Source organism: Heloderma suspectum, chromosome 6 (assembly GCF_057233095.1).
Source record: "Heloderma suspectum isolate Gila_16-S chromosome 6, 16-S_ref, whole genome shotgun sequence".
NCBI classification, from domain to species: Eukaryota; Metazoa; Chordata; class Lepidosauria; order Squamata; family Helodermatidae; genus Heloderma; species Heloderma suspectum.
This window is the reverse complement of record NC_139463.1, coordinates 47099305-47123345: the sequence shown is the minus strand read 5'-3', so window position 1 is coordinate 47123345 and position 24041 is coordinate 47099305. Positions and strand designations below refer to the sequence as shown.

Below are 24041 nucleotides of genomic sequence, written 5' to 3'. Positions count from 1 at the left end.
AGCATAAACACAATCGCAAGAACAGAATAGCAGTAAAAAGGGGGGAAAGGAAGAAAAAACAGCAGATAAATAAAGACTATCATTTGTGGGGAGGCACACATTAATCCAAAACAGAAGGATTGCCTAGACATGGTGGTCTTCACCCCTTAAAAAACAGGCAGGCCTTGTGTCCTATTTTTACAGAGGGCAATCCTCTATTTGAAGGTGTCCTCTGTTTGAAGGGCTGCCCAGTCCAAGTCTGGTTTAAAAACAAAGAGCCAGAAGAAGGAGAGAAGCACCAGGGGCCTCGAAGTCGCCCATCAACTGCCAGCACCTGGGCAGCAGACTGAGCAGGCACGCAGGGCACCTGGTCACTCTGCTGTGGGGCATTTTGTATTTCTGATTTAAATTGTAGTAATGGTTCCCTAAATTTGCATCTCTCTCTATAATTTAGCACATGCAAATTTTATACAAACATGCATCTTCTTCTGTCCTCTTTTTTGGCGATGCTTAAGTGGTCATGCTACGAAGAAACACTGAAAGGTAAGGGGCTGGACGGATCGCTGGAGGGAGGAGCTTCAAAGTCTGGGGGCCACAACTGATGGTGACGGGACACAGAGCAGAGCCTCCCTAGCGGATCTCAGAAGATGAGCAACACCATAAAACCGCTGCCTACTTTGGACACCTCAGCACATTACAAAGTTCTTTGCAAGGAACAGTCACAGCTTAGCTTCTCTCTTGCACCTCCTCATTTGCTGAGATGCTCAAAGCTCAAATGCAAACAAGGCAGGGGCCTGCTCTGGCCTGGGATGCCCCCCCTCCACCCCCACTATGCTTGCCATGGGGCTTTAATGGAGCAAGGGGTGCGGATGGCACATGATGCTCCACTCCAGAAGCTGCTGCATATGGGCAAAGCGGCCTTCCCACACCACACCTCTTTGTGCAAGCCCAGCCAGAATGAATCTATTTTGTGTTTATGCCAAAGCTTTCCAGAGAAGAGCCAAGTGGTTCCCCTCAGCTCTAGTACTGCACCTATAATTAAGAAAGAAGCCGTTTTAAAGACACAGCAACAGTGCTTTTTTATAATGGACAGGGAGACACCCTCACAGGACCATTTTGCCCCGTACAGTTGAGAAGTCAGCTATGGGATGCCTCCACCTTAAAGACAGCGGCCAGCCAAATCCGCTCGCATCCTGCCCACAACTTCCTCACCTCTCATCTTTGGATTAGCTTTGCTAGCAAAGGGGCCAGGGTCTTCCCCAGACATCAATTTCTCTGAGTGCTCCATCTCTACCTGTCACATCAGGTTAAATCTCCTCCACTGAAGTTTCAGTTGCTAATTTAGGCTGTTGAATTATTTGCTTCTACAGATCAGCAGAAACACCACAGTGATGCAATAATATGTTAAGTAGAAGTGAAACTGATGTGAGAGTGGTGTAGTGTAGCAGCTAAGAGACCTAGCTACAAATTAGGAAGACCCACATTTGAACGTTAGTTTGACCCTGAACTCATTCTGTGGACTTACGCAAGCCATCCACCTCTGCTCAGCATCGATTACCCCCACCCCTCCTGTGTAATACAGGGGCAGACTTACACTATAGGCTGTTGCAACTCTTACAACATCGTCGTTGCACTACTGTGTACACGGTAAGGCGCTCTAAATGCTATGTATTATTATTTGCTGTTGAGTACCCTCTGCTGGCTACTTGTGGATCAGGTCATGGCGAAAGAAGAGAGGATGTGAATGTAATGGCAGGTTTGCCATTTCTTTGTTTCCTCATGCCACAGCCACAGGCACTACCAGCACACCACCTGGGCATGAGGCTCGCTTCCTGCGCTACAGTTTTCATTCGCTGCTGCGCATCTGGATAGGTAGCCCTGGAGCCAACGTCACGACAAGTGGCCCTACCTGTGGTGCTAACGATACCTTGCACTACACCCACATGTTAAGGCAACCCCCACCCCAGGGCCCCTCTCTCCTTTTGCAAAGCACGCTTAGGGAAGGGCATCATTTGCCCTGGAGAAGGCATGGGAAGGCAGGGCAGGTTTCACCCTTCCCCTGCCAGTTGCTTTTCCCCTAAAACTCTTTTCTCTCCTCCCCCTGCCCCTCTGTTTTCATTCCTGTGAGTCTCTAAATCTATGTTTGGAAGAGATGGGACTGGAACACTGCCAGGAACTGCCTGCAAGTAAACTGCCTGCAAGTAAACACGAAAACAGAACAGAACACACAGGAAGTCTCTAGCCCAGCCAACTCCCTGCTGTGCTAGATTTATACTTGCAGGGAATTGTTTTTATGCAGCAGAGTGTTCAAAACAAGATTCCCCCTGTCTGTAGCCTGAAACTGATACCATTCCCCTGCACGTGTAGACCAGCCTGGAGTTCTCCATTGATCCTGTGCAGCTACTGGTGTGGTGGTAAATTAAACTGCCGTGACAGCTCCCGTAGCCGCCACCTACCACCACCACCACCACAGGAGAGTCCAAAAATGCAGGCAGCTGTATTGATCCAGCTGTGATAAACCTCACCAAAGAAAAGGAAAGAAGAAGCTGTTTATTTATTGTCCTCATTCCCTGACTTTCTCTATGCCAGCAGTAGGCAACCTGAGGCCCACTAGATGTTTTGGACTACTGCTCCCATAATCCCTGGCAATTAGCCATACTGGCTGGGGCTTATGGGAGTTGTAGTCCAAACTACCTGGAGGGCCCTATGCTAACCTGTTACAAACAGTAAAACTTGAAAGCTACATTATCACCTCATTCACTTGCTAGAGGATCCAGCAATTAGCCTGGCACTCTGGCAACTGCTAGCATCACTCCTACTCTGAAAAAAGATCCAGGCTGCGTTCCCCCACAGGATCCCTCCACTACATGGTCTGTTGCCGCTTCTCCTGATCTGGGCTAAACAACTGCCTACACCATACCTCCTCTTGCCTGGAACTACTGAGATCAGGGCACCCTGGTTTCCCCTCCTGCCATGCATATGGCTCTCTATGCCAAAGCAAAACAAATATGGAAATTTAGCAAATACTAAAATAATCTGCAAGTATGCAGCTTTAAATACACGCACAGATAGACCCCATAAACTGTAATCCACCCACGCCCCATCCACTTGGAGTCATGAGGTTTGACCCGTCTGTTCCAAAACTGGAACAAAATGTTTCCAGGGACCCCCACCCCATAAGAGCAGTGCTCCTGTTCAGAGCTCCAGACAGCCTGAAACAGGAACCTTGTATTTTTTATGTATTTATTGCATTTCTGTCCCACTTTTTTTCCTCTTGCAAGGAACCCAAGGCAGTTTATATTATCCTCCTCCTCTCCATTTATCCTCACAACAATAACCCCATGAGGTAGGTTGCGTTAAGAGTCTGTGACTGGCCCAAAGTCACCCAGTCAGCTTGCATGGCCAAGTGGGAACTAGAGCCCAGATCTCCCAGCTCTCAGTCCAACACTCTCACCACCACTATACCACACTGGCTCTGCTTGTACTTCTTTTTCAGGCCTAAAGTCGGGGCAATGAAGGGATAAAGGATGCCTGCCACCTCCCAAAGGTCTTCCCTTGCTGTGCCATGTTGCACTTGAGGGCTGCCAGCTCCAAGTCATGATAGTGTTATGGGTTTGGGGTTGGTTTGAATGACCTTTCAGGATCCCCTTGCAGCCCAGGGCTTTGGGGCCCCATCTACACCTGGCTTTTACTCCAGGGTGGGTGTGAGTCAAGGTCCCTCATGATAGATGACACAGTAGTATGTTGCAGCCATCCGTGGTTTTTGCCCAGAAAATGCGGAATTCCAAGGAGTCATTTTACTGTAATTTGGGGGGTTTGCTGTGGGTTTCCCCGCAGGTGTGGGCCTTCTGTTCCTTCTCCAAACTGACTTTGCATTTTCCAGTGGGCATGTTGTAGGCGTGCGTAGTGCCTGCGTTGCTCTGTGATGCCCCTTTACTCCCCCCATCCCTTCGCAGTTGTGCAGTTACAGAGGCACAGAGAGGCGTTTTCATCTATTTAATCACACTTCCGCACAGTTTTGCAGTTTTGTGTCTTCGCAACGGTTGTGGACTCAGTACCCAAGGGCTGGGGGGGGGAGTCTTGGGGGAGGACCAACATCGCTCCGGCCACCATTTCAGAGCGATGGCTAGGCACATAGGGCTCATGCTTGTGAGTGCGAAGCATCGCGAGTGTCTCGCTGGGGAACTGACAAACCGATGGTGCGGAAATGAAGGAGCACAAAACACCCACTTTTTACCTAAAAGGGGATGGAAAGACACAGCAGAGCCCCTCAAATACAAAACAGCCACTGAAGTGTCGCACCCCCACACTCACGGGACTGCACAGCTGCACATTTCAGTATAATGGCAAAAAAAGGGCACGGCAAGTCTGTTAGGGAAGCGCGCAGTACATTGCGAGTGTATCGCACGGCATGCTGATTCGAAGCCACATTGCCGCACAGTTGCGACGGGGTGGGGGGTGAAAGCGGTGCCATATACATGGGGCCTGGATTGCAAAGAGATTCAGGATCCCTTCCAACTCATCAATTCTTTGCTCTAAGAATTCTGTGAGTAGAGCTATCAGTGTGGATGCCCCAAACCAATACTACTTAAAACCTGGCAGAAGGCAGTTGATAGCCAGAACCAAACTGGTGAAGTGTTTCAGTGGGAGCTAGGATGACCGGAGAAGGCACAGGTGATTGGCAGAGATGACTCACCTTTCACCCCCCTGCCAGACAAAAGGAGTGGGGCGAGTGGAGAGAGGGAGGGAGAGCACACGCCCATCTAGCGGGAAGTCAATCTGTACTGGAACTGGGCCAGGCAAGGAGGCAGAGCGCTGATATTGCTCTTTGCAAGAAATCCTATAGTGCTATGGGCTCCCCTAGATACCTGATGGGAACAGGAATCAGTTGGGGCGTTAATGCTAGGAACCCCATCTTATGCTCAGTGTGCATATGTGCATAAATAAACCTTGTATCGCTGTAAGTTTCCAGTGAACTCCTAAAGAAACTGAACACTTGAGAAGCACTGGAACCCCAAAATGTTTCACTTTTCTAGGAAGTAGGGTGCAGTTGTGTAACAGTGCTTTAGATATGTGTAATGAGAAGCACCCAGTTTTGAAGACGGGAAAGGCACCCCCTACCCCCCCCGCCCCGAAACCCTAATCTCTTCTTTCTCCTTCCAGGATACTTAACTCTAAACTGTCATGGCCTTAAATTGCTCTCCGCCATAGACTGCGGGACTTCTGCTTTCTTTATAACCCCCGCCCTCTCTACGCTCAACTGCCATTCTGGAGGTTCACAGGTTCTTGTCAGGCAAAATTTGGGGTTTTCAAACATGTATTTTTCTTTTAATTCATCTAGGGAGTGAACCCAGGGAGTCTCCTGAGTATGTAGAGGCGGCTACGTTATTTTTGGGTGGCCCCATTTCACTTCCAAACTGATAATGAACTAAGTACCTATTAGAGGAAATGGGTGGAGCCTCCAGCAAAGTGTTGCAGCACATCCCGACCGGCTTGCAGGACTGCTGCTGTTCCGGGTTCCTACCAGTAAGCCATGTTGCCCCTCCAGGATACGATAAATTGCAAGAAGCACAAGCAGGAATTCCACCCCCAGCCCCCCATTGTTGTTTTTTTTCCAACTGACACTTCACATTCCGTGGCTGGCTACGGAGCATGTTCTAGGGCTCCTTCACACGGAGCTTTTATCCTGCGATTGAGATGGCTCCTTCATGGAAGCCTGCGGGCTCTTTATGTGACGCCGTGAACCTGCCGTGACCCTCCAGGGCGTCTCCTGCACTAAATGCCCTTCTGTCCATTTTTAAATAGTTTGCAGATAATGAGCTATCAAGTTACCCTGTTTTTCCTGCTTCAGTTCCTTCCGTGAAAAGAGGAAAAGCGGCAAGAAGAGGAGTGAGGTCAATGAAAGATAATGGAAGACTCAGATGCGGGGAGAAGGAGGGGGAAAGGGGAAGGGGGAAAGGAAGCACGTGAAAAAGGGAGTTGTTGTGATCCTGCATTTAAGACGGAATCAGAAAGCCCCGTTTTAAATGCAGGATTTTAGGCTGGTGTAGAGATGCCCATAGCCTCACTGGGCTGTTGTGCGGGGACGGGGGGTATGTTCCTCCTTACGTTTTTTTCCCTTCATACCTCTGGCAAAGGATTCCCCCAAGCGTGAGGGTTGTTGTTCAGTCGTTCAGTCGTGTCCGACTCTCCGTGACCCCATGGACCATGGCACGCCAGGCCTTCCTGTCCTGCGCTCTCTCCCGGAGTGTGCTCAAGTTCATATTCATTGCATCGGTGATGCTATCTAGCCATCTCATCCTCTGCCGTCCCCTTCTTTTGCCTTCAATCTTTGCCAGCATCAGGGTCTTTTCCAGGGAGTTTTCTCTTCGCATTAGGTGGCCAAAATATTTGAGCTTCAGCTTCAGTATCTGTCCTTCCAATGAGCAGTCAGGGTTGATTTCCTTTAGGACTGACTGATTTGACCTCCTTGCAGTCCAGGGGACTCGTAAGAGTCTTCTCCACCACCATAGTTCGAAAGCATCAATTCTTCGGCGCTCAGCCTTCCTTATAGTCCAGCTCTCACAGCCATACATTGCTATTGGGAAAACCATAGCTTTGATTATACAGACCTTTGTCAGCAAGGTGATGTCTCTGCTTCTGACTATGCTGTCTAGGTTTGCCATGGCTTTCCTCCCAAGGAGCAAGCATCTTTTAATTTCATGGCTACAGTCACCGTCTGCGGTGATCTTGGAGCCCAAGAAAGTAAAATCTGTCACTGCTTCCATTTCTTCCCCTTCTCTATGCCAGGAAGTGATGGGGCCAGATGCCATGATCTTCTTTTTTTAATGTTGAGTTTCAAACCAGCTTTTGCACTCTCCACTTTCACCCTCAACAAGAGGCTCTTTAGATCCACTTCACTTTCTGCCATTAGGGTGGTATCATCTGCGTATCTGAGGTTGTTGATAATTCTCCCGGCAATCTTAATTCCGACCTGTGATTCATCCAACCCGGCGTTTCTCATGATGTACTCTGCATATAAGTTAAATAAGCAGGGCGACAATATGCAGCCTTGTCGTACTCCTTTCCCAATTTGGAACCAATTGGTTGTTCCATGTCTGGTTCTTAATGTTGCTTCTTGACCCTCGTACAGGTTTCTCAGGAGACAGGTAAGGTGGTCTGGTACTCCCATCTCTTTCAGAATTTGCCACAGTTTGTTGTGATCCACATAGTCAAAGGCTTTAGTGTAGTCAATGAAGCAGAAATAGACGTTTTTCTGGAATTCTCTTGCTTTCTCCATGATCCAGCGAATGTTGGCGATTTGATCTCTAGTTCCTCTGCCTCTTCGAAACCCAGCTTGTACTTCCGGTAGTTCTCGGTTCACATACTGCTGAAGCCTAGCTTGTAGGATTTTGAGCATAACCTTGCTGGCATGTGAAATGAGCGCAATTGTACGGTAGTTTGAACACTCTTTGGCATTGCCCTTCTTTGGAATTGGAATGTAAACTGACCTTTTCCAGTCTTGTGGCCACTGCTGAGTGTTCCAAATTTGTTGGCATATTGAATGCAGCACTTTAACAGCATCATCTTTTAGGATTTTAAATAGCGCAGCTGGAATACTGTCATCTCCACTAGCTTTGTTGTTAGTAATGCTTCCTAGGGCCCGCTTGACTTCACTCTCTAGGATGTCCGGCTCAAGTTCAGTGACTGCACTATCATGGCTATCAGGGACATTCAGATCTTTCCTGTATAGTTCTTCTGTGTATTCTTTCCACCTCTTCTTAATCTCATCTGCTTCTGTTAGGTCCCTGCCTTCTTTGTCCTTTATCATGCCCATCTTTGCACAAAACGTTCCCTTGATATCTCTGATGTTCTTGAAAAGATCTCTAGTCTTTCCCATTCTATTGTTTTCGTCGATTCCTTTGCATTGTTCATTTAAGAAGGCCTTCTTGTCTCTCCTTGCTGTTCTCTGGAACTTTGCATTCAGTTGGATATATCTTCCCCTTTCTCCCTTGCTTTTCGCTTCCCTTCTTTCCTCAGCTACTTGTAAAGCCTCATCAGACAGCCACTTTGCTTTCTTGCATTTCTTTTTCTTTGGGATGGATTTCGTTGCTGCCTCCTGAACAATGTTATGGACCTCCGTCTATAGTTCCTCAGGCACTCTGTCTATCAGGTCTAATCCCTGAAATCTATTCGTCACCTCCACTGTATATTCATAAGGGATATGATTTAGGTCATACCTGAATGGTTTAGTGGTTTTCCCTATGTTCTTCCATTTAAGCCGAAATTTTGCAATAAGAAGCTCATGATCTGAGCCACAGTCAGCTCCAGGTCTTGTTTTTACCGACTGTATACAGCTTCTCCATCTTTGGCTGCAAGTACATAATCAATCTGATTTCAATACTGACCATCTGGTGATGTCCATGTGTAGAGTTGCCTCTTGTGCTGTTGGAAAAGAGTGTTTGCTATGATCAGTGTGTTCTCTTGGCAAAACTCTATTAGCCTTTGTCCTGCTTCATTTTGTACACCAAGGCCATGCTTGCCTGTTATCCTGGTGATTTCTTGACTTCCTACTTTAGCATTCCAATCCCCTATGATGACGAGAACATCTTTTTTTGGTGTTAGCTCTAGAAGGTGTTGTAGGTCTTCATAGAACCGATCAACCTCAGCTTCTTCAGCCTCAGTGGTTGGGGCATAGACTTGAATTACTGTGATGTTGAATGGTTTGCCTTGGATTCATACCAAGATCATTCTGTCGTTTTTGAGATTGTACTCCAGTACTGCTTTTCCCACCCTTTTGTTGACTACGAGTGCTACTCCATTTCTTCTAAGGGATTCTTGCCCACAGTAATAGATATAATGGTCACCTGAATTAAATTCACCCATGCCTGTCCATTTTAGTTTGCTGATTCCCAAGATGTCGATGTTCAATCTTGCCATCTCATGTTTGACCACCTCCAGCTTACCTTGATTCATTGATCTGACATTCCAGGTTCCTAAACAATATTGTTCTTTACAGCATCGGACTTTCTGTTCACCACCAGACACATCCACAGCTGAGTGACCTTTCGGCTTTGGCCCAGCCGCTTCCCTCTTTCTGGCGCTACTTGGAAATTCCCTCTGCTCTTCCCCAGTAGCATATTGGACACCTTCCGACCTGAGGGGCTCATCTTCTGGCGTCATATCTTTTAGCCTTGTGATACGTTCCATGGGGTTTTCTTGGCAGGAGTACTGGAGTGGGTTGCCATTTCCTTCTCCAGTGGACCACATTTTGTCAGAACTCTCTGCCATGACCTGTCCGTCTTGGGTGGCCCTGCACGGCATAGCTTATGGCTTCACTGAGTTACGCGAGCCCCTTCGCCACAACAAGGCAGTGATCCATGAAGGGGAAGCATGAGGATACTTCTCTCTTGTTTCTCAGTGGACCTGTTTTGGCCCCATTTCTGTCAGCACTCACCCCTTGAGTTTGCTGTTGGAGGGAGTGGTGGTGCTGGGGACAGAGAGGTCTGGGAATTACTGCTGTTGACAGAGCGATGAGCACCAGCTCAGTCAAGCCAAGGGCTTCAGGCCTGTGGAAACATTACTTACCCCACGTGGGAGCTTGTAGCTTTGCACAAAGCACCAGCTGCCCCCATGGAGGAGTTACGTGAGAGAGAGGGGCTGGTTCCATATGACTGGGCTGAGTCTGAGAGAAAGCCCAGTCCAAAGGTTTTCCTGCTGTGTGGAACCCCACCACACCAAGCAACCTGTTATTCAGCCGTCTCTGTTTCTACTGGATTGGCGCAGCTTAGAGTCATTTGCTATATTTAGGAAATGGCTTTCACAGCTTTGACACTTGATGAAGATGGGAGGCTTTGAGCATTTAATTTATAACTAAATTTATTAAACCCCGCAGTCTTCAGCACTAATCATCTCAGGGTAGCTAACAGCAAAAAAAGGGAAATACAATGCAGCCAATAAAAATATTTTAAAGACATAAATGAGGAAGAACAAAACCCTTTGCAATGACTGAAAGGCTTGAGATCTAAAAAGATATTTTCAATGTGGGGGGTATGGAATGCAGTGGAGGCTGGTGGCTCCAATGTCAGTGGGGTGGTGAATCCACGCTGGGTTTCAGTACAAACCAGTCAGCGCTCCAAAGGAGCTATCCAAGGTGCTCGACAGGATTCATCACCCGACTGGCACCGAGCCACCAGCCTCCACTGATGAAACGTGGTGCATCAGCGAAAGCCCTGGCTGGTGCACAGCCCTGGCTGGTGCACAGGCAGAGCACATGCTTTGCAGGCAGAAGGGCCTGGGTGCAGCTGGGCAAAGTGGCCTGATACCTCACGTAAAAATTGAAGCCATGAAAACTCGGAGAACCAACAATCCTGGCCTAGATGATCAATGGACTGACTGCAGCTCAAAAGGTACATATTGGCCACAGCATCTGGGCTGCGCCTGCATTTTACAAGCAGCCTAAATGGCTGCTTGGCTCTCACATACACGACTGGCCTCCCAGCTGCAATATCGGGGCAGGAAAGCAAGAGCGAGGCACCTTCCATTAGCCCACTTTGACCCATTTATATTTTATATTTCTTTTCTTAGCGGTGAGTTTGAGGTGTGTTCTTTTAATTAAGAAGGGCAGGATGTACATCTTGCTGCATTTTATGTTCTTCAGCATTTGCAGTTCATTTCCTTTGTCATTATCAGCTTTTTAACTTTCTGAGTCTGACCTGCAAAATCTACACAGGAACGAAAGATTGCAACACCACAACAAGCCCACAGATGTTTGCTCAATGGGAGCCTAATCTATATGCTTTTTAGTGACACAGGGGTGGCGGGCAACTTCCCAAAGGTGCTATTTCCTCTGTTGTGGAAAGCACCCCCTTTTCCCCAACAGGGCAATTATTAGCTGGGGTGGGGGAGAACAATTTGGATCAGGGAAATGGGGAAGTGGGATAAGTTTAGCCCCCCCTTCCCTGATCTAATTCACTCCCCACCTGCTGCTCTTTCTTTTCTTTCTTTCTCTGTCTTTTAAAATGAAAGTCAGGAGATCCAATGATAATTCGTTCTACATCTCATCTAGTCTGGCCCTAACAAGACAGGCTGAGAGACACTGGTGCAGCAGGGGTAAATTTTAAGGTGCAGTCCCCATAGCCACACCCCCAAGGAGAGTCCAGAATTGCAGGCAGCTGTTGATCCATATCAACTAACCAGTTCTAGCAGTTTTCGTCTCCACCAGGTCTTTTGTATTTGCAGGTCTTTTGTAAAGCCAATGGGTCATAATTGCCATTCAAAACTAGGCCACCCCCAAATACTTTGCATTACAATAGGGATAGCTCACAATTGTGTATTGTTGCTGAGCAAATTCAATTATACCAAGGCACTATGAGGATGGCACTTAAGCTCAAAGGGAACAGGGCCTTCTCAGTGGGTGGCAGGTGATGCTACTGCCCAGGAAGACATAAAGGGCAGGTTCACAGGGTCATGGAGAAAAAATAAGCCACGGTGGTTTATTTTCCCTCCCTGCGCGTGCCAGTCGCAGGCCACCTAATTAGCAAGCCATGGGTTTCAGAGTGGTTTGTAAACCATCCCACCCATGCTGGACTCAGACGTCACAACAACCCATGCCCGGTGAGGGTGATTATGCCAACTAGGTGGCTCATGACTGGCACGTGCAGGGAAGGAAAATAAGCCACCATGGTTTATTTCCCCTCCATGATCATGCAAACCTGATCACTGACTACATCTCTCTGAAGAGGGTACTTTGTACACCAGGAAATCTTAGACCACGTTCCTTTAGGCCTGCTTTGATTCTGAAAGTATATACAAGGGAAATGAAGAAAATGGATGCCAGTTAACATTGGCAACATAGGCTCAGATAAAAGCTCAAGATGTACAAAAGCCAGAGCAAGTTTCAAGAGATTTGCAAAACATACACCTCATATTCACATTTCATCTTAATTGAGTCTTGATAGCATTTTAAAAAATTAAAGAATAAATAAGAACTGCTCCAGGAGATGGTTGTTGCTGGCCATTTTCTGGTTGCTTCCTGTTGCACATTTTTAAAACACAAGGAGGAAGAAGCAATGCGATGCCTGAAGCAACCCTTGGGTTTTCAAAATACTATGCAAAAAGGCCCTCGTACTCATGTCTAGTAATATTATTTTTTGTGAAATCTTTGCTTCGTTTATATCTGTATTTTTCTGCTGAAAAGTAAAGGTGGCTTGCAGCACAATCCTATGCATGTTTCCCCAGACATTCGTCCCACTGTATCCATTGGTCTTCATTCACTAATGTGTTTAGAGACTGCAATCTTAAAATGATCCTGTTGAAGCAGTGAGTAGCTTATTATTTATTACATTTATATTCCAGCTTTTTCCCTCTCACGAGGAACCCAAAGTAGCATATGTGATTCTCCTCCTCTCTACTTTATCCTCACAATAACCCTGTGAGGTAGGTTAGGCTGAGAGTCAGTGACTGATTGGCCCAAAGTCACCCAGTGAGCTTTCATGGCCGAGTGGGGACTAGAACCCAGATTTTCTGAGTCCCAGTCCAACACTCAATACACTGACTCTATCTTAGGCAGTAAACTGCTAGCAATATCTATCATTCCCTCTATTTCCAGTGTTCAGAGATGTGTGGTAGTCCTTATGTAGCCAACATCCATGCACCATCCATGCACAAGGGGGTGGTATCAAAAAGCTTGGAAGAACCCCAAGGTTTGCAGAAGCAGAATACTCTTTAGGGGAAAAAACCCTGAGGGGAGAATCCCCCCAAATGGGGCAATGAGCAGCCATGGAATGCTAATTACGTGTGTGTGTGTGTGTGTGTGTGTGTGTGAGAGAGAGAGAGAGAGAGAGAGAGAGAGAGAGAGAGAACTGGGACGGGTGGCAAAGGGGAAATGGAATGGCATATCCTGGAGGACAGCATGGCTGACTGACAGAAACAGCAGTGGAGCACAGCACACTGCAACATTTTGTCAACAACTATTGGCCATGGTAGCTAAATGGAACCTCCATCCTCTTCAGAGGCAGTAGACCCTAAGGCTGCCAAATGCCAGGGGCAGAGAGAAGGGGGCTGTTGCCTTCATGCCCTGCTCACGGGTACCCAGAGACATTGGCATGCTCCATTTGTCCAAAGGATCCCCAACAGATATTAATATCTGTGTCAGACCAGTGAAGTCAAAAGTGGAAAGCAGCAGGAGAGAAAAGTGCTCTCGGGACAGCATTTCTGCAGGGGCATCTGGCTTCTCCCTTTCTGCGATGGCTCATTCAAGCGGTATCTGCAGACAGCGAGAGCTCGTGATGGACGGCCGTACACTTGCCTTAACCTCTTAGTCCTCACATCCCATGCAAACGAAGCCAAAGAACATCATGCTAGATCACTGGGTTTCATGTCTTCCTGGGTGTCTTTGCCTCTCCCTATTTTCCTACCTTAGCCTTCTGCACAGGAAAAATGAATGTTCCATTTCCTGGGGAAAGGGGGGCTTTGTCCTTTTCACTTACATCACTCTGGGGGGCTCAGTGCAGGTTGGCAGAGGTAGAAGAAAGTCTGCTTCCTGCTTCCCAGCTCCACCACAGCTAAAGCACAAATCCCATAGATTCCAGAAACTAGATCAGGACAACCTCTCACATGGATCATGATTTGTCTACACATCTGGATACATTTGGATTCTAAAGGGACTGGGCTACACAGCAAAGGAGAGAGAGAAAGAGAGAGAGACTACACCCAGAAAACCCAGATTTTGAACTCAGAATTGAAATACTGAGCAAACACAGTTGGTTTTGCACCAGTATCATTCACTTTGCATGCTTCTGTCTGGAGCCACTATGAGAATATTTGCAGAAACCTGGGGACAAACCCTCGCTCATAGTGAAGTGGCCATAAATATAGGCACTTTAGACGAATAAATTACATGCAAACATAGGGTGGCTGTGTGTTCCCCTAAATAGCCTCCTCCACGAAGAGAACAATAGGACTGCAAGGGTGAGAAGGTTGCAAGAGAGGGTCAGAATAGCAATTCAGAGCACAAAAAATTCGACCATTTTGTGAGTGCTGCCTACTCATTTGCAAAATAAATTGGCACCACAGAGAAGGAAAAAGCCGCCTATTCCCACATTTCAGGAATTAAACAATGAAATTCTGAGGACTGCAAATTTTGCATCAAACTGTAAACTGTACATAGAATTTTATGCAAGCAGGATCACAGAAAATTGACATGCCTGAAATAAGGAACTTTTGTGATGAAAGCCATGATAAACTGGATACATTATCACACATGCAGCCCATCTGAACATGGGCCTAAAATGGCCAACCGTCAGATGTAGTTATGCAGAAGTTTGTGTCAGCAGGTAAAAATTGCCTACTAATAGAAGGGGGAGTTTCATTTCTGAGAAGTTATTTTAAAACCCAATCAGACCTTGATACACAGAGATTAAGAAGGAGAGCAGGGTGAGAGGAAGGAAACAATACCATTAACCAACAGAGACAGTGTGGTGTAGTGGTTAGTGTGTATCTCCACTCAGCTGTGAAGCTCACCGAGCCTGTCTCCCTCTCTCAAGGTAACTCTGAAGATAAAATGGGGGAGGGACACACACGCCATCTTGAAGAGAGATATTAATAAATAAAAATAGCAGTACCTATTTTGGACATGTCCATTTTTAGGGTGAAATCCCAGTTCCGAGGCAGCTTGAGAGACATTCCAATTCCAGTTGTGGGAAGGCCTGTGTTGCTGTGTCTGAACTGCGGATCTTTTCCACCTCTACAGATTGTGTGCTACAGATAGATATGTTAAATTATTTCCTTCTGGGCTTACTTCGAAACAAGTGAAGTCTCATTGGTTTGCCAGCAACTTCCTCCTACCCACTGTGAGATCCTCCGTGAGAAAGCCGTAGAAGTACTTCCCTCCTTTTCTTTCAGATTTAGTCTCTTCACTTTCCAGGTGGAACGTATGTCTGTGTTTATTTCCAACGCCCAAGAACTTTTGAGGGCCCCTTAGTTCTCGGAAGCTCTTCTAGCTGCATTTAGCGTCACACCATAATGCAACCATCAAGAAGTCACAAAAGCAACCTGAACAGCACAGCTTGTGGGTTTGGTTATCAAGCTGCATGAGTGCTGCTGTGCTGACAACATTTGAGGAAGGGGGCCTCCTGCTTGTGCAGCTGATGCACTTGAAAAAAACCAAGCCAGACTTTTGAGTGTTTTGTCTGTACAGCTTAGCCTGTGATTTTGGGAAATGACTAATAAAAAGCAGGGAGATGTCTCACGAGAGTTGCGCCCCCCCCACCCCCATTTATCTTGGAGGCTGGTAACCGGGTCTGCAGCATGATCTTATGACTATGCTATAAACCAGTGCAAGGAACTAGTGCGATCAACTAGGTCCTTTGGTAACATAGTGCTTCTCACCGGTTCCTGGCGCATTACTATATTTTCCATTGCTATAACCAGGCTCAAGGGTTCCAGATGACTTAGTAGAGCCACCCTAAGCTTAAGGACAAGGGCAAACATGGCCATAAGACCCAGAATCTCCTAGATAATGCAATTTGTTTATACTTATGGTTTAAACTTGATTCTCCAGTCTGCAATGAAAGAATTTAGCAACTAAAGCTTATACATGATCATATCTGGAAAACTGTAGGGATATATGGGAAATCTTTCACGAAGACAGCCCTTTTGCATTGAGCCTTGTGTTTCACCAGATATTTGCAATGTTTATTCAATATGTATAAAAAATGCCTTTTTAGCAGCAGCTTTGTACATAGCTTGCTTTTGTCCTTCAGTTCTGTTTGTTTCTTTGTTTATACTTATGGCATTCTGCACGGAACAGACTTAAACTGGTTTGAAAGTCATGCTACTCTCAAGTAACTCTGGAAAGTATACTCCTGTGAGCGGGAGCTAGAAACATTCAGTTCCAAGGATTTGTTGAAGAAAAGGTAACAAACTGGTAAAACAATCAGGCTGCAACCCAACTGAAGAAAAAGCTTAGTCAATTGAACATACAAATAAATAAAATTGATTACATCTGAACTAGTTTGCTTTTGGAAATGAATTAAAAGTAGTTAAGTCAGGCCTCGTTTTTTGCATACAGCAGGCCTCTATGAGAACTCCTGCCAATTTATTCTTTTTAAAAAACAGTTTACATTTTAATGCCCAATTAGTTTGGGGCACCTTTTCAATAGATCAGAATGTTTTAAACAGATTACTGTTGCAACCTTATATAAACCCAATGCAGTCTTATAGTGGAGTTACGTCCACAAAATCCATCCCTTGGCCCTATCCAGTGTGTTTTATGAATCCCAATAATGTGTCACACACACACATACTGAAAAGAAGTTGTTCAACCCAAACCATGCATGGAGATCAAGAGCAATAAAGGCTGCTGCTGTTGCTCTTTTTGAAGGCTACAGATTCTCAGAATTAAAAATACCACCACCAAACGCAACCCAGCTTTCTGCCAATGCTGTTTCAGTTGGTCCAATACAGAGAATCCTTCTCCCAGTCCTAAAGAACTGCATATACAAGCGATTAATTTAGAGACATTTTATTTAACAATAGCATTACAGTATATAAATAGGGTAAAATACTTTTATACAATATTTCACATTCTGACAGTCAAAAAAACCCAAAAACATCCAAAGGCAAGCCTATGTGTATTTGCACACACAAACCCCTGCCATCCCTCCCTCAAAAGACAATGCACAGAGAAATAAGCAGATGGCACGGATAGAATAAATACATCGAATCTGAAGAACAGGAACGGAGGAGGTGGGGGTCAGGAGGGAAGGAAATCGCATTAGGACAAAGTTATCTTCTGAAAGGGCTATTAAAGTGTTCACAAGTTCTTATTGACACAGACAGGCTGACGAGCACGGGTATCACTAGCTTCAGATACTGTGCACATGTGACTGCTGTCAAGCTATGCTGCCCCTCCAAACCTGCAGAGCTGTTAGCAGAAGGAAGTGTGGTGGGAAGGGGTGGGCTGGGCCAGAGGTGGTACATTTTAAACATGGCCAGGAGACTCTGTTGATGCACAGAAAACCTGTTGCCAAAAGGCAGTTAGAGAACGTAGAATTATTTCCAGTCTTCTGTAGGCTCCAGAATCAGGCTTCTTTGGGGCATAGTCTTTAATTCTGCTAGTATGAGGGGCAGCAACGCCCCTGAGAAATAAACAAGAGAAGCTGGATTCTGGATCCCTTCTTCTGAACATGCGTAAGCCAGTCTCATGAACAAGGGTTATTAGAATTAGTTGAGCCTGCAACTGGGACTTCTGCTTCCTCATTCCTCTGTCAACCCTCAGCCCTTCCCAGTCAGGCAACTTTCCCAATCCTCCCAAAGTGCCACGGCCAGTACTGGAGCTCCCAACCTCTGGCCCCAGAAATACCCCCATGATCCACTCTGGTCAGTCTCTCTCTCCTGACGGCATTTAGCTCAAAGTTTGGGAAATAGAGCTTTGGGCCCCAGTCCCTGTGAATGAAAACCCCCTCCTCACACGAGAGACTCCCCTAAATGGCCCCACCGTCTGGGTCCACCTCAATCAGGCGAGCCTGTGGAGGTGTTCAGGGGCCAGCTCAGCTGGGGACCTCCAGCTCCCATTGGCTTGCCAAGGAGAAGGTGGCACCTCTGTCAGCCAATAAGGCTGACCCCACAATGCCATTGGACATGCTTGGCCTGGTTGTTTGGCCCTAGAATGCGACGTTCTCGTCCTGAAACAGGAATGCCAAAGTTTAGCTCCACCGCCCCAATTTACTCTGATTCTCTTCAGGCAAGCTCAAGATACAGCCGCAGTCCTAACCGCCCATTAAGCAATTCCACCGCATACCCAACTGGCTTTTGCTACCTTGCCAGTTCACTTCAAGATCAACAACAGCAGCAGCAAAACATGGAGAATTTTGGCATCTGCATACAATCTAAGACCCCCACCTTCCCGTTCTGGCGGGAAAGACAATATGCCTCCCCAAACCTACCCCACACCCTCTTTTTTGCTCCTCAGAGGAACCAGCAGTCCCTCCAGTGCTCGTGTGTAGAACTGCAACATTGGACGTGTTATTTAAGACGCAAAAGACAGCCCTTCTTGAAAGTTGTCGACTGATCATACTCCTCTTTGAACTGCCAAGATGAGAACTAAGATGCCACCTTTATTTTTTTTAATGTATCAGCCTTAAACTTGCTATCTTTTAATGTCTCAAGAAAATGCTGCCACTTAATGACTAAACACTAGGTGTGAATTCCGACTGTTCTGCGGAGCGCTGATTCCAAGGTTTGAGCCAAAGGACGCTGTTAACAGACACTCTGGCATCTTTGCAGAAGAAGTCCTAGCACACTGAAGAACACACGGGATTGGCTCTTGCATGGCTCCAGGAAATGTACGTTTCAGAATTCAGCCAGCAACTCCCAGGTGTCTCCAAGAGCCACACATGTATGCTGAGGCTGACCCTATTCAGCATCAGAAAAGCAACCTCAAAACAATGCTGTTAGAAACCTGAATCACTTTTAGGTGATGCGACCCAGCAGCACTTACAATTCCATCAAAATAGCAGACAAATGAATAGGGACGATTAGAATCACATCAAAGGGGCTTCAGTGCCGTGGACCACTTGAACACGGGCGGGGCAGCCACCCTAGAGATATGGGAGTAAAAGCAGCTTCACCCAGTCCATCCACTCACGCTGTGCTTTGTCCACTCGTAAGGCAACATGCAGTCAGGAGCCCAAAGCGTGTGCATGCCTCTAGTCTTATACATCTCTATGGCTAGAGCCACCTTTAGCGCCCGAAGTAACTGATGTTTGAACAACTTACAGTCCAGTCAGGACTCGAGTACTGCAGCGAGTTGGATCTCATACATGCACGGACTTCATAGGACACACAGCCTTCACTTCCTGTTCACATTTGAATGCCGTCTCTGGTGAGTGGGACCACGCTGTGGGCTGGCGGGGGTGGGGAAGTGTACCTCTGCCTATCTGAAGCCTTACGGTGCAAACCATATTTGCCTCATTCTGGTCACCACCCAAACAGCTACGTTCCACTGGAAACAGGAAATACCAGATCACACTGCATTACCCTCCTCCTCTTTCCTAGCGTTGCTTATTAAACTCTAGCACATGAGTGGCTGCCAGCAGTGAATGGTAACAGTGACAGAAAATACTGCTGGGACAAGCTAATTGGCCTCAAAGACCACTTTTGAGGTAATCTGTTGAATTCTTGGGCAGCATGAAACCCATTTGCAGGTCATGGAACTGGTCCAACCCAGGGGCCAGCTTTAACTATCCACACATTTGGCCTGTACCACTAAGCAAGATGCGAGAAGCATTCTTTTACCCGGTACTCAAATCTTTCCTTGCCCTTAAGAATTAGCAGGGAGCATCTATAGCATGGACACCCTGCTACATAGTGGAATTAAAAGATGGAGCTTAGCAAACAGGACCCCAACAACTGCAGCCCGTCCTCTGCAGCACATCTCTTATCTGCCTTAATATTCCTGTATGCCTTTTGGCCATTGACAAACTCACTCAGATACTTCAGTCCCATTGGCATGCTTTGCTTTTTTCAATCCCTGTCCCAAGAGGAGTCACAGCAGCTGTCATAAACCACGGTACAGACCAGGATGTGTGTGGATGGAATGGTGTTAGAACGTGAAATGCAGCATACATAATGTCTTTTATTGAATTATGAGTTAGCTAACTTTGAAGTGCAAAATCAGTTGAGTGCTCATTTTTTAATAGCAAATGGGTTGACATCTGTAAATAGCAGCTTTAGTCCCTCTTTCCCTATCGCTTGATCCACAGGTCTTCAAATATCTAGCACAGGAAGTCTCCATCACAGCTGGACTGAAGCCCAATCTATACAATCAGCTGAATCAAGAGATACTTCCTGGACTGTACCACATGAGACTGTGGAAGGGGGGTTATATATTTCAATGTTCCATTGTGATATAAGCAAGACATAAGCTCCTTTCACCAGCTGGTCCATGCATACATTAGATAAATGGAAGGGGTGGGGCTGGGAACATTGGTCCCACCACCCCATTTGTGTTTTCAATGATTATCCACATACAGTTGTATGCCCACTGGTGCTCCTCACAACTGGGACTCCTGTGCAACTGATGGTCCCAATCATACGAGGGTTCCGATCACATGGCAGTATCTACAAGCATGCCACAGCATGCTCCTAGCTGCCCCTTTTCAAACCTGACATTCAATGCGCAGGTGCTGGGGAGGGGACCTGCAGAGCATAGTGAGGTACTTCCCCCCACCACACATACTTTGCGTAAGTGTGGAGGTAGCAAACAGGATGCGGGGAGCAGGACTCTGCCTCAGCCTTCTCCGGGATATCCTGTTTCTCTGCCTTTTCTGCTTCTTTCATGGAAGGGCATTCGAATACGTAGCACCCACACACAGCTCTGCAGCCTCGAGTGGTACCATCCAGGAAATGCTTTGCTTCTTGATTCAGGTGATTGCATTGAACTGGCCCTTACAGCTGCAAGTTATGAAGAGAAAAGAATAAAAGGGCAGAAGAACAGGAACCTTGCATGTTATATAGCTTCAACATCCAGAATGCAAAGCACAACACAACAGAATGCAAAGCACAACACTCTGTTTAAATCATAGACTATAAACTCTTAGAAATCTCCCTGGTTAGTTAGAAGTGGAGTCCATATTTTAAGTCTTTTTTTTAAATGCCATGTTTATAGTGATGGAACAAAAGAGATTACTTGGGAAGCTAGTCATATATGTCTAAAAACAAGTGTAATATATAGAAGAAAAACAACAGCCAGAACAGAAATGAGAAAACCAGCTCACAAACTGAATGCAGAAGAAAGGAGCAGTTTGGAACTGAATGATGCTTGCAAGGTTGAGTCATTTCTCAAAGTCGCTCCCCCACTCCGGAAATAGCTGCCACATGCATCAGGCCCTGGAGTTCAACGCTTTTGCGCTGGAGCTAATTGCAAGTTGCAATGTGAGGCTTGCACAGATTTTTAGAGAGGGGGAGTGACGCCTTGGAGCTTGTGTTAAAATCCAATCCACTGCCCTAGCATGGGTGCTTGACATCTCGAGTCAATTATAGCTGCAGGATAGAGATGAACCAAGAGGGAGAGACATTTTGCGAAAGTGAGGCCCAAACCACTCATTTGTATGCTGACATGTTAGGGCCAAATGAAAATGCTCCAACTAAAATTTGCTACCTCTTTTTAAAGACTGGGGGGGGGGGTGATTCTGTTGGTTTTGGGGGCAGAGGATGAAATTATTCAAAGTCTTTCAAGAGATGGCAAGGGGCGCACTTACCGTAGCGGCAAGGGTGAGCAGTAGTGGTAGTTTCCTTTTGTGGGCTGGGAGAGAAATGTCCTTTTGTTGCTGCCTATGGCCACTATTTAGTATCAGTCCAGGGGCATTTGGGGAGGAGGGGGCAGCTGCCAATCACCCAGATCAGCTCTGGCCGCCACTGCAGCCACCTCAAAGAAGTTACTGCCACCACTCACCCCCCACATGAACTATGCCCCCCCCCCAACACTTTGAATAATTTTACCACCACCCCTTTCAAGGGCCAACATTTACACCTCCCCCCCCCCCCGAGTTCCTGAAAGTCTAATTTCAACACTTTTCAGGTCAGCCCGAGTTAAAAGGCTGCTTACAGACCTGGTAGGGCAGGAAAAGTTGCTTCCTCTGGGGGCGATCAGGAGCAGAGAAACAATACAGGAGCAATAGCCATAATGTTTTTTCCTGTCCTCCTTCCCCCAAGCAGCTTTTCTCTCCATGGTGGTTCAAATGCATGTTTGCCCATGTATACTCTGGGCCTAGCTGGGGGGCGGGGTGGTGGGAGACACCATAGTGGAATAGGCAGCAAAGCACTAAAAATGTGTAGTCTTCAATGGACACTCTTGCGGTTAAATGTTGTACTGAGCAATTTTGCCCATGAGGACTTCTTGGCCATAAGATACGGTTTGGGAACATGCTACCTGACCCAGTGACCTAGGCTCACTGTTGCAAGGACATTTCCAGACGTGCCTCAGCCTCATCTGCTCCTCACTCCTGTAGAGAAAGCCCTAGTATTGGCGGTCAAAAAAATCACTGGAAGCAGTGAGGAACTTACATGGCATTATTCCTGAAGCACAACATCCAATCTACTCTGCATTTTCTTCTAGCTGATTTTAGGCCTAGTTCTCATGACAGAGGTAAATCGGAGCCACTTCAGACTGCAGTGGGAGTAAACACGATCTTAGCACTCCTCCTTACGAGATATACACATACACTCATACATATTCTCACATATGGAAAAAGTAACATTGGGGAAGAAGCTGTTGTCAGAACCCTTCTGCCCAACATCTAGCTTTCTCTGTACAAATAATGTTTTTGTGTGAAAAAGGATTCAGTCATCTCAGCCCCCTTCTAAAGTGGTATAGTCCAGATGCAAGTTTACCAATTCCAGGAGAACTAGGATTCTGATAGTACTCGATGTGGCACAGGATAAAGAGAACCTCAGGTCTGCAGGAAACTAGATAGAGAGCTACTATAGCTGTACACAGAAGTTGATGGAAAGCCAGACCAGCTTGGTAAACACTCCCTGCGGGTGTCAATCTCTTTTTGACCCCTTAAAGTTCCTGGAGAACAGGCCCCTACTTCAACATTCATGTATTTTTGTACTTTGCTCTCTCTTCCACCAAAATGAAGGAAAGCTCTCTTTTTTGTCTTAAAAACAGTTCAGTAGGATTTGTGAAATAAAAAAATTAATCAATTATTTTAAAAACAACATTTGCCTTTCAATGGCCTTCCATGTTTTCCCTCAAGCAGTCTGTGCACCCTGTTGCAGCAATGCAGAGATCTGGCCAGTTCCCCCTTCACTCTGGAAGAAAAGTCTCTTCTATGCTTTTTAAAATAGCACAGCAGCAGCAAGCAGGCTTTATATCCTCTTTGCTTGCTGTATTTCCATGGTGGAAGGAACACGGCAATACCACAAAGAAACAACAGAGCCTCAGCATGCATCTCTGCTTGTGTAACTGGGTCAGAGCAGGGAGGAATGCCCCTCTGTCTGGCTGGGATTTTACTGCCAGAAAATGATGCAAAAGCAGCTGCTTCCAGGGAAAACTGTAGGGCCCCCTTTCTCTTGCAGGAGCACAGCTTGGGAAGTGCTGCCAATCCCTGCAGTCCTTCAGTACTTGCAGTTACCAAGCTGCTCCATGCAGCCAGATCACTGTGCAGTTCATAGGGATGCAACTGAGAGCCACTACTCCCTGGGCACCAATTCAGGAACCTGGACAGCTCGTACAGGCACTCTGCCAGATGTAACGTGAACTGGATTCGCCACACAGTAAAGGTGAAGTCATGGTGGTGGAACTCAGGCAACTTTGAATTACCACACCTGCTTTTTTGCCTGGACTAGAGGGACTCTGTTCAGCACTTCTTTTTCTTTGCACACACTTTCCCCATCTCCTTCCCCCACAAGAGAAAACAGAATGAGCCATCTTAGGAGGAGACAAACCGCCTCACACACGAGGGGGATGTTCCCTTCTAAAATACTCAGCCAGACTTCTTTCACGCCACAGTTCCTTCCAAGCTAAAAGCTCCCACTTGTTTGCTTCAAAACCATAGCTGTATAGATACATACACTTTTTTTAAAAAATCCACAAATGCAGACCGTTCATATCGAAAAGAAGAGATCGAGAGGCGTGAGGCTCGGTTGCTGTCCTAAAGCAGGCAAGCTGGAAAAGGATCTCCTTGGGTGGGGCGGGGCTTGCCCTTGTTCAGTCACATCCTGACGGCACAAATGCCTACGCATCCTCAGAACCAGCCAGCATGCCCTTGTCAGCAAGGTGAGCCTTTAACGTGTTGAAGATGTTCAGCTGCTGATCTGGCCGCAGAGTTAGCAACTGCTGGATCAGTTTGCTTGGGTTAGGACCCCTTGAACGAGGAAAAGCAGAAGACACACCCGTCACAGTGCCACCCTATGAAAGCTCTGCCGAGGAGGCTTCCAAGAGCTCGCACTTCAGTTCGCTCCGTAAGCGAATGCATGGCGAACACAGCACCAACACCGGCTCTCCCTTCCTGTCACCCAAACCTGTCCCACCAGGCTCTCTTTTAATGAGTGAGGTATCCCTGTCACGCAGGGGT

The 24041-nt window shown here is 46.7% G+C and overlaps 2 protein-coding genes across 4 annotated transcripts in view; both read right to left on the bottom strand.

Annotated features, from left to right (window-relative positions):
- ARHGAP25 (Rho GTPase activating protein 25) overlaps positions 1 to 15064 on the bottom strand; it is a 64913-nt gene extending 49849 nt beyond the window's left edge. Inside the window, exon 1 of one of the 2 annotated variants that reach the window (XM_084804200.1) lies at positions 14759 to 15064. In XM_084804200.1, the coding sequence (XP_084660326.1) occupies positions 14759 to 14780 (22 nt within the window). In that variant the 5' untranslated portion in view covers positions 14781 to 15064. Of the gene's footprint in view, positions 1 to 14582 lie in introns of both variants that reach the window. The other variant, XM_084804201.1, reaches the window with a different exon arrangement.
- Positions 15065 to 16469: 1405 nt separating this feature from the next.
- CDS2 (CDP-diacylglycerol synthase 2) overlaps positions 16470 to 24041 on the bottom strand; it is a 47908-nt gene continuing 40336 nt past the window's right edge. The window contains exons 13-14 of one of the 2 annotated variants that reach the window (XR_014783769.1): positions 23539 to 23831; positions 19579 to 20415 (exon numbers count right to left, since the gene is read on the bottom strand). Coding sequence is in view for 1 of the 2 variants with exons in the window: in XM_084804199.1 (XP_084660325.1) it covers positions 23702 to 23831 (130 nt within the window). In the remaining variant the exon portion in view is untranslated. Of the gene's footprint in view, positions 23832 to 24041 lie in introns of both variants that reach the window. The other variant, XM_084804199.1, reaches the window with a different exon arrangement.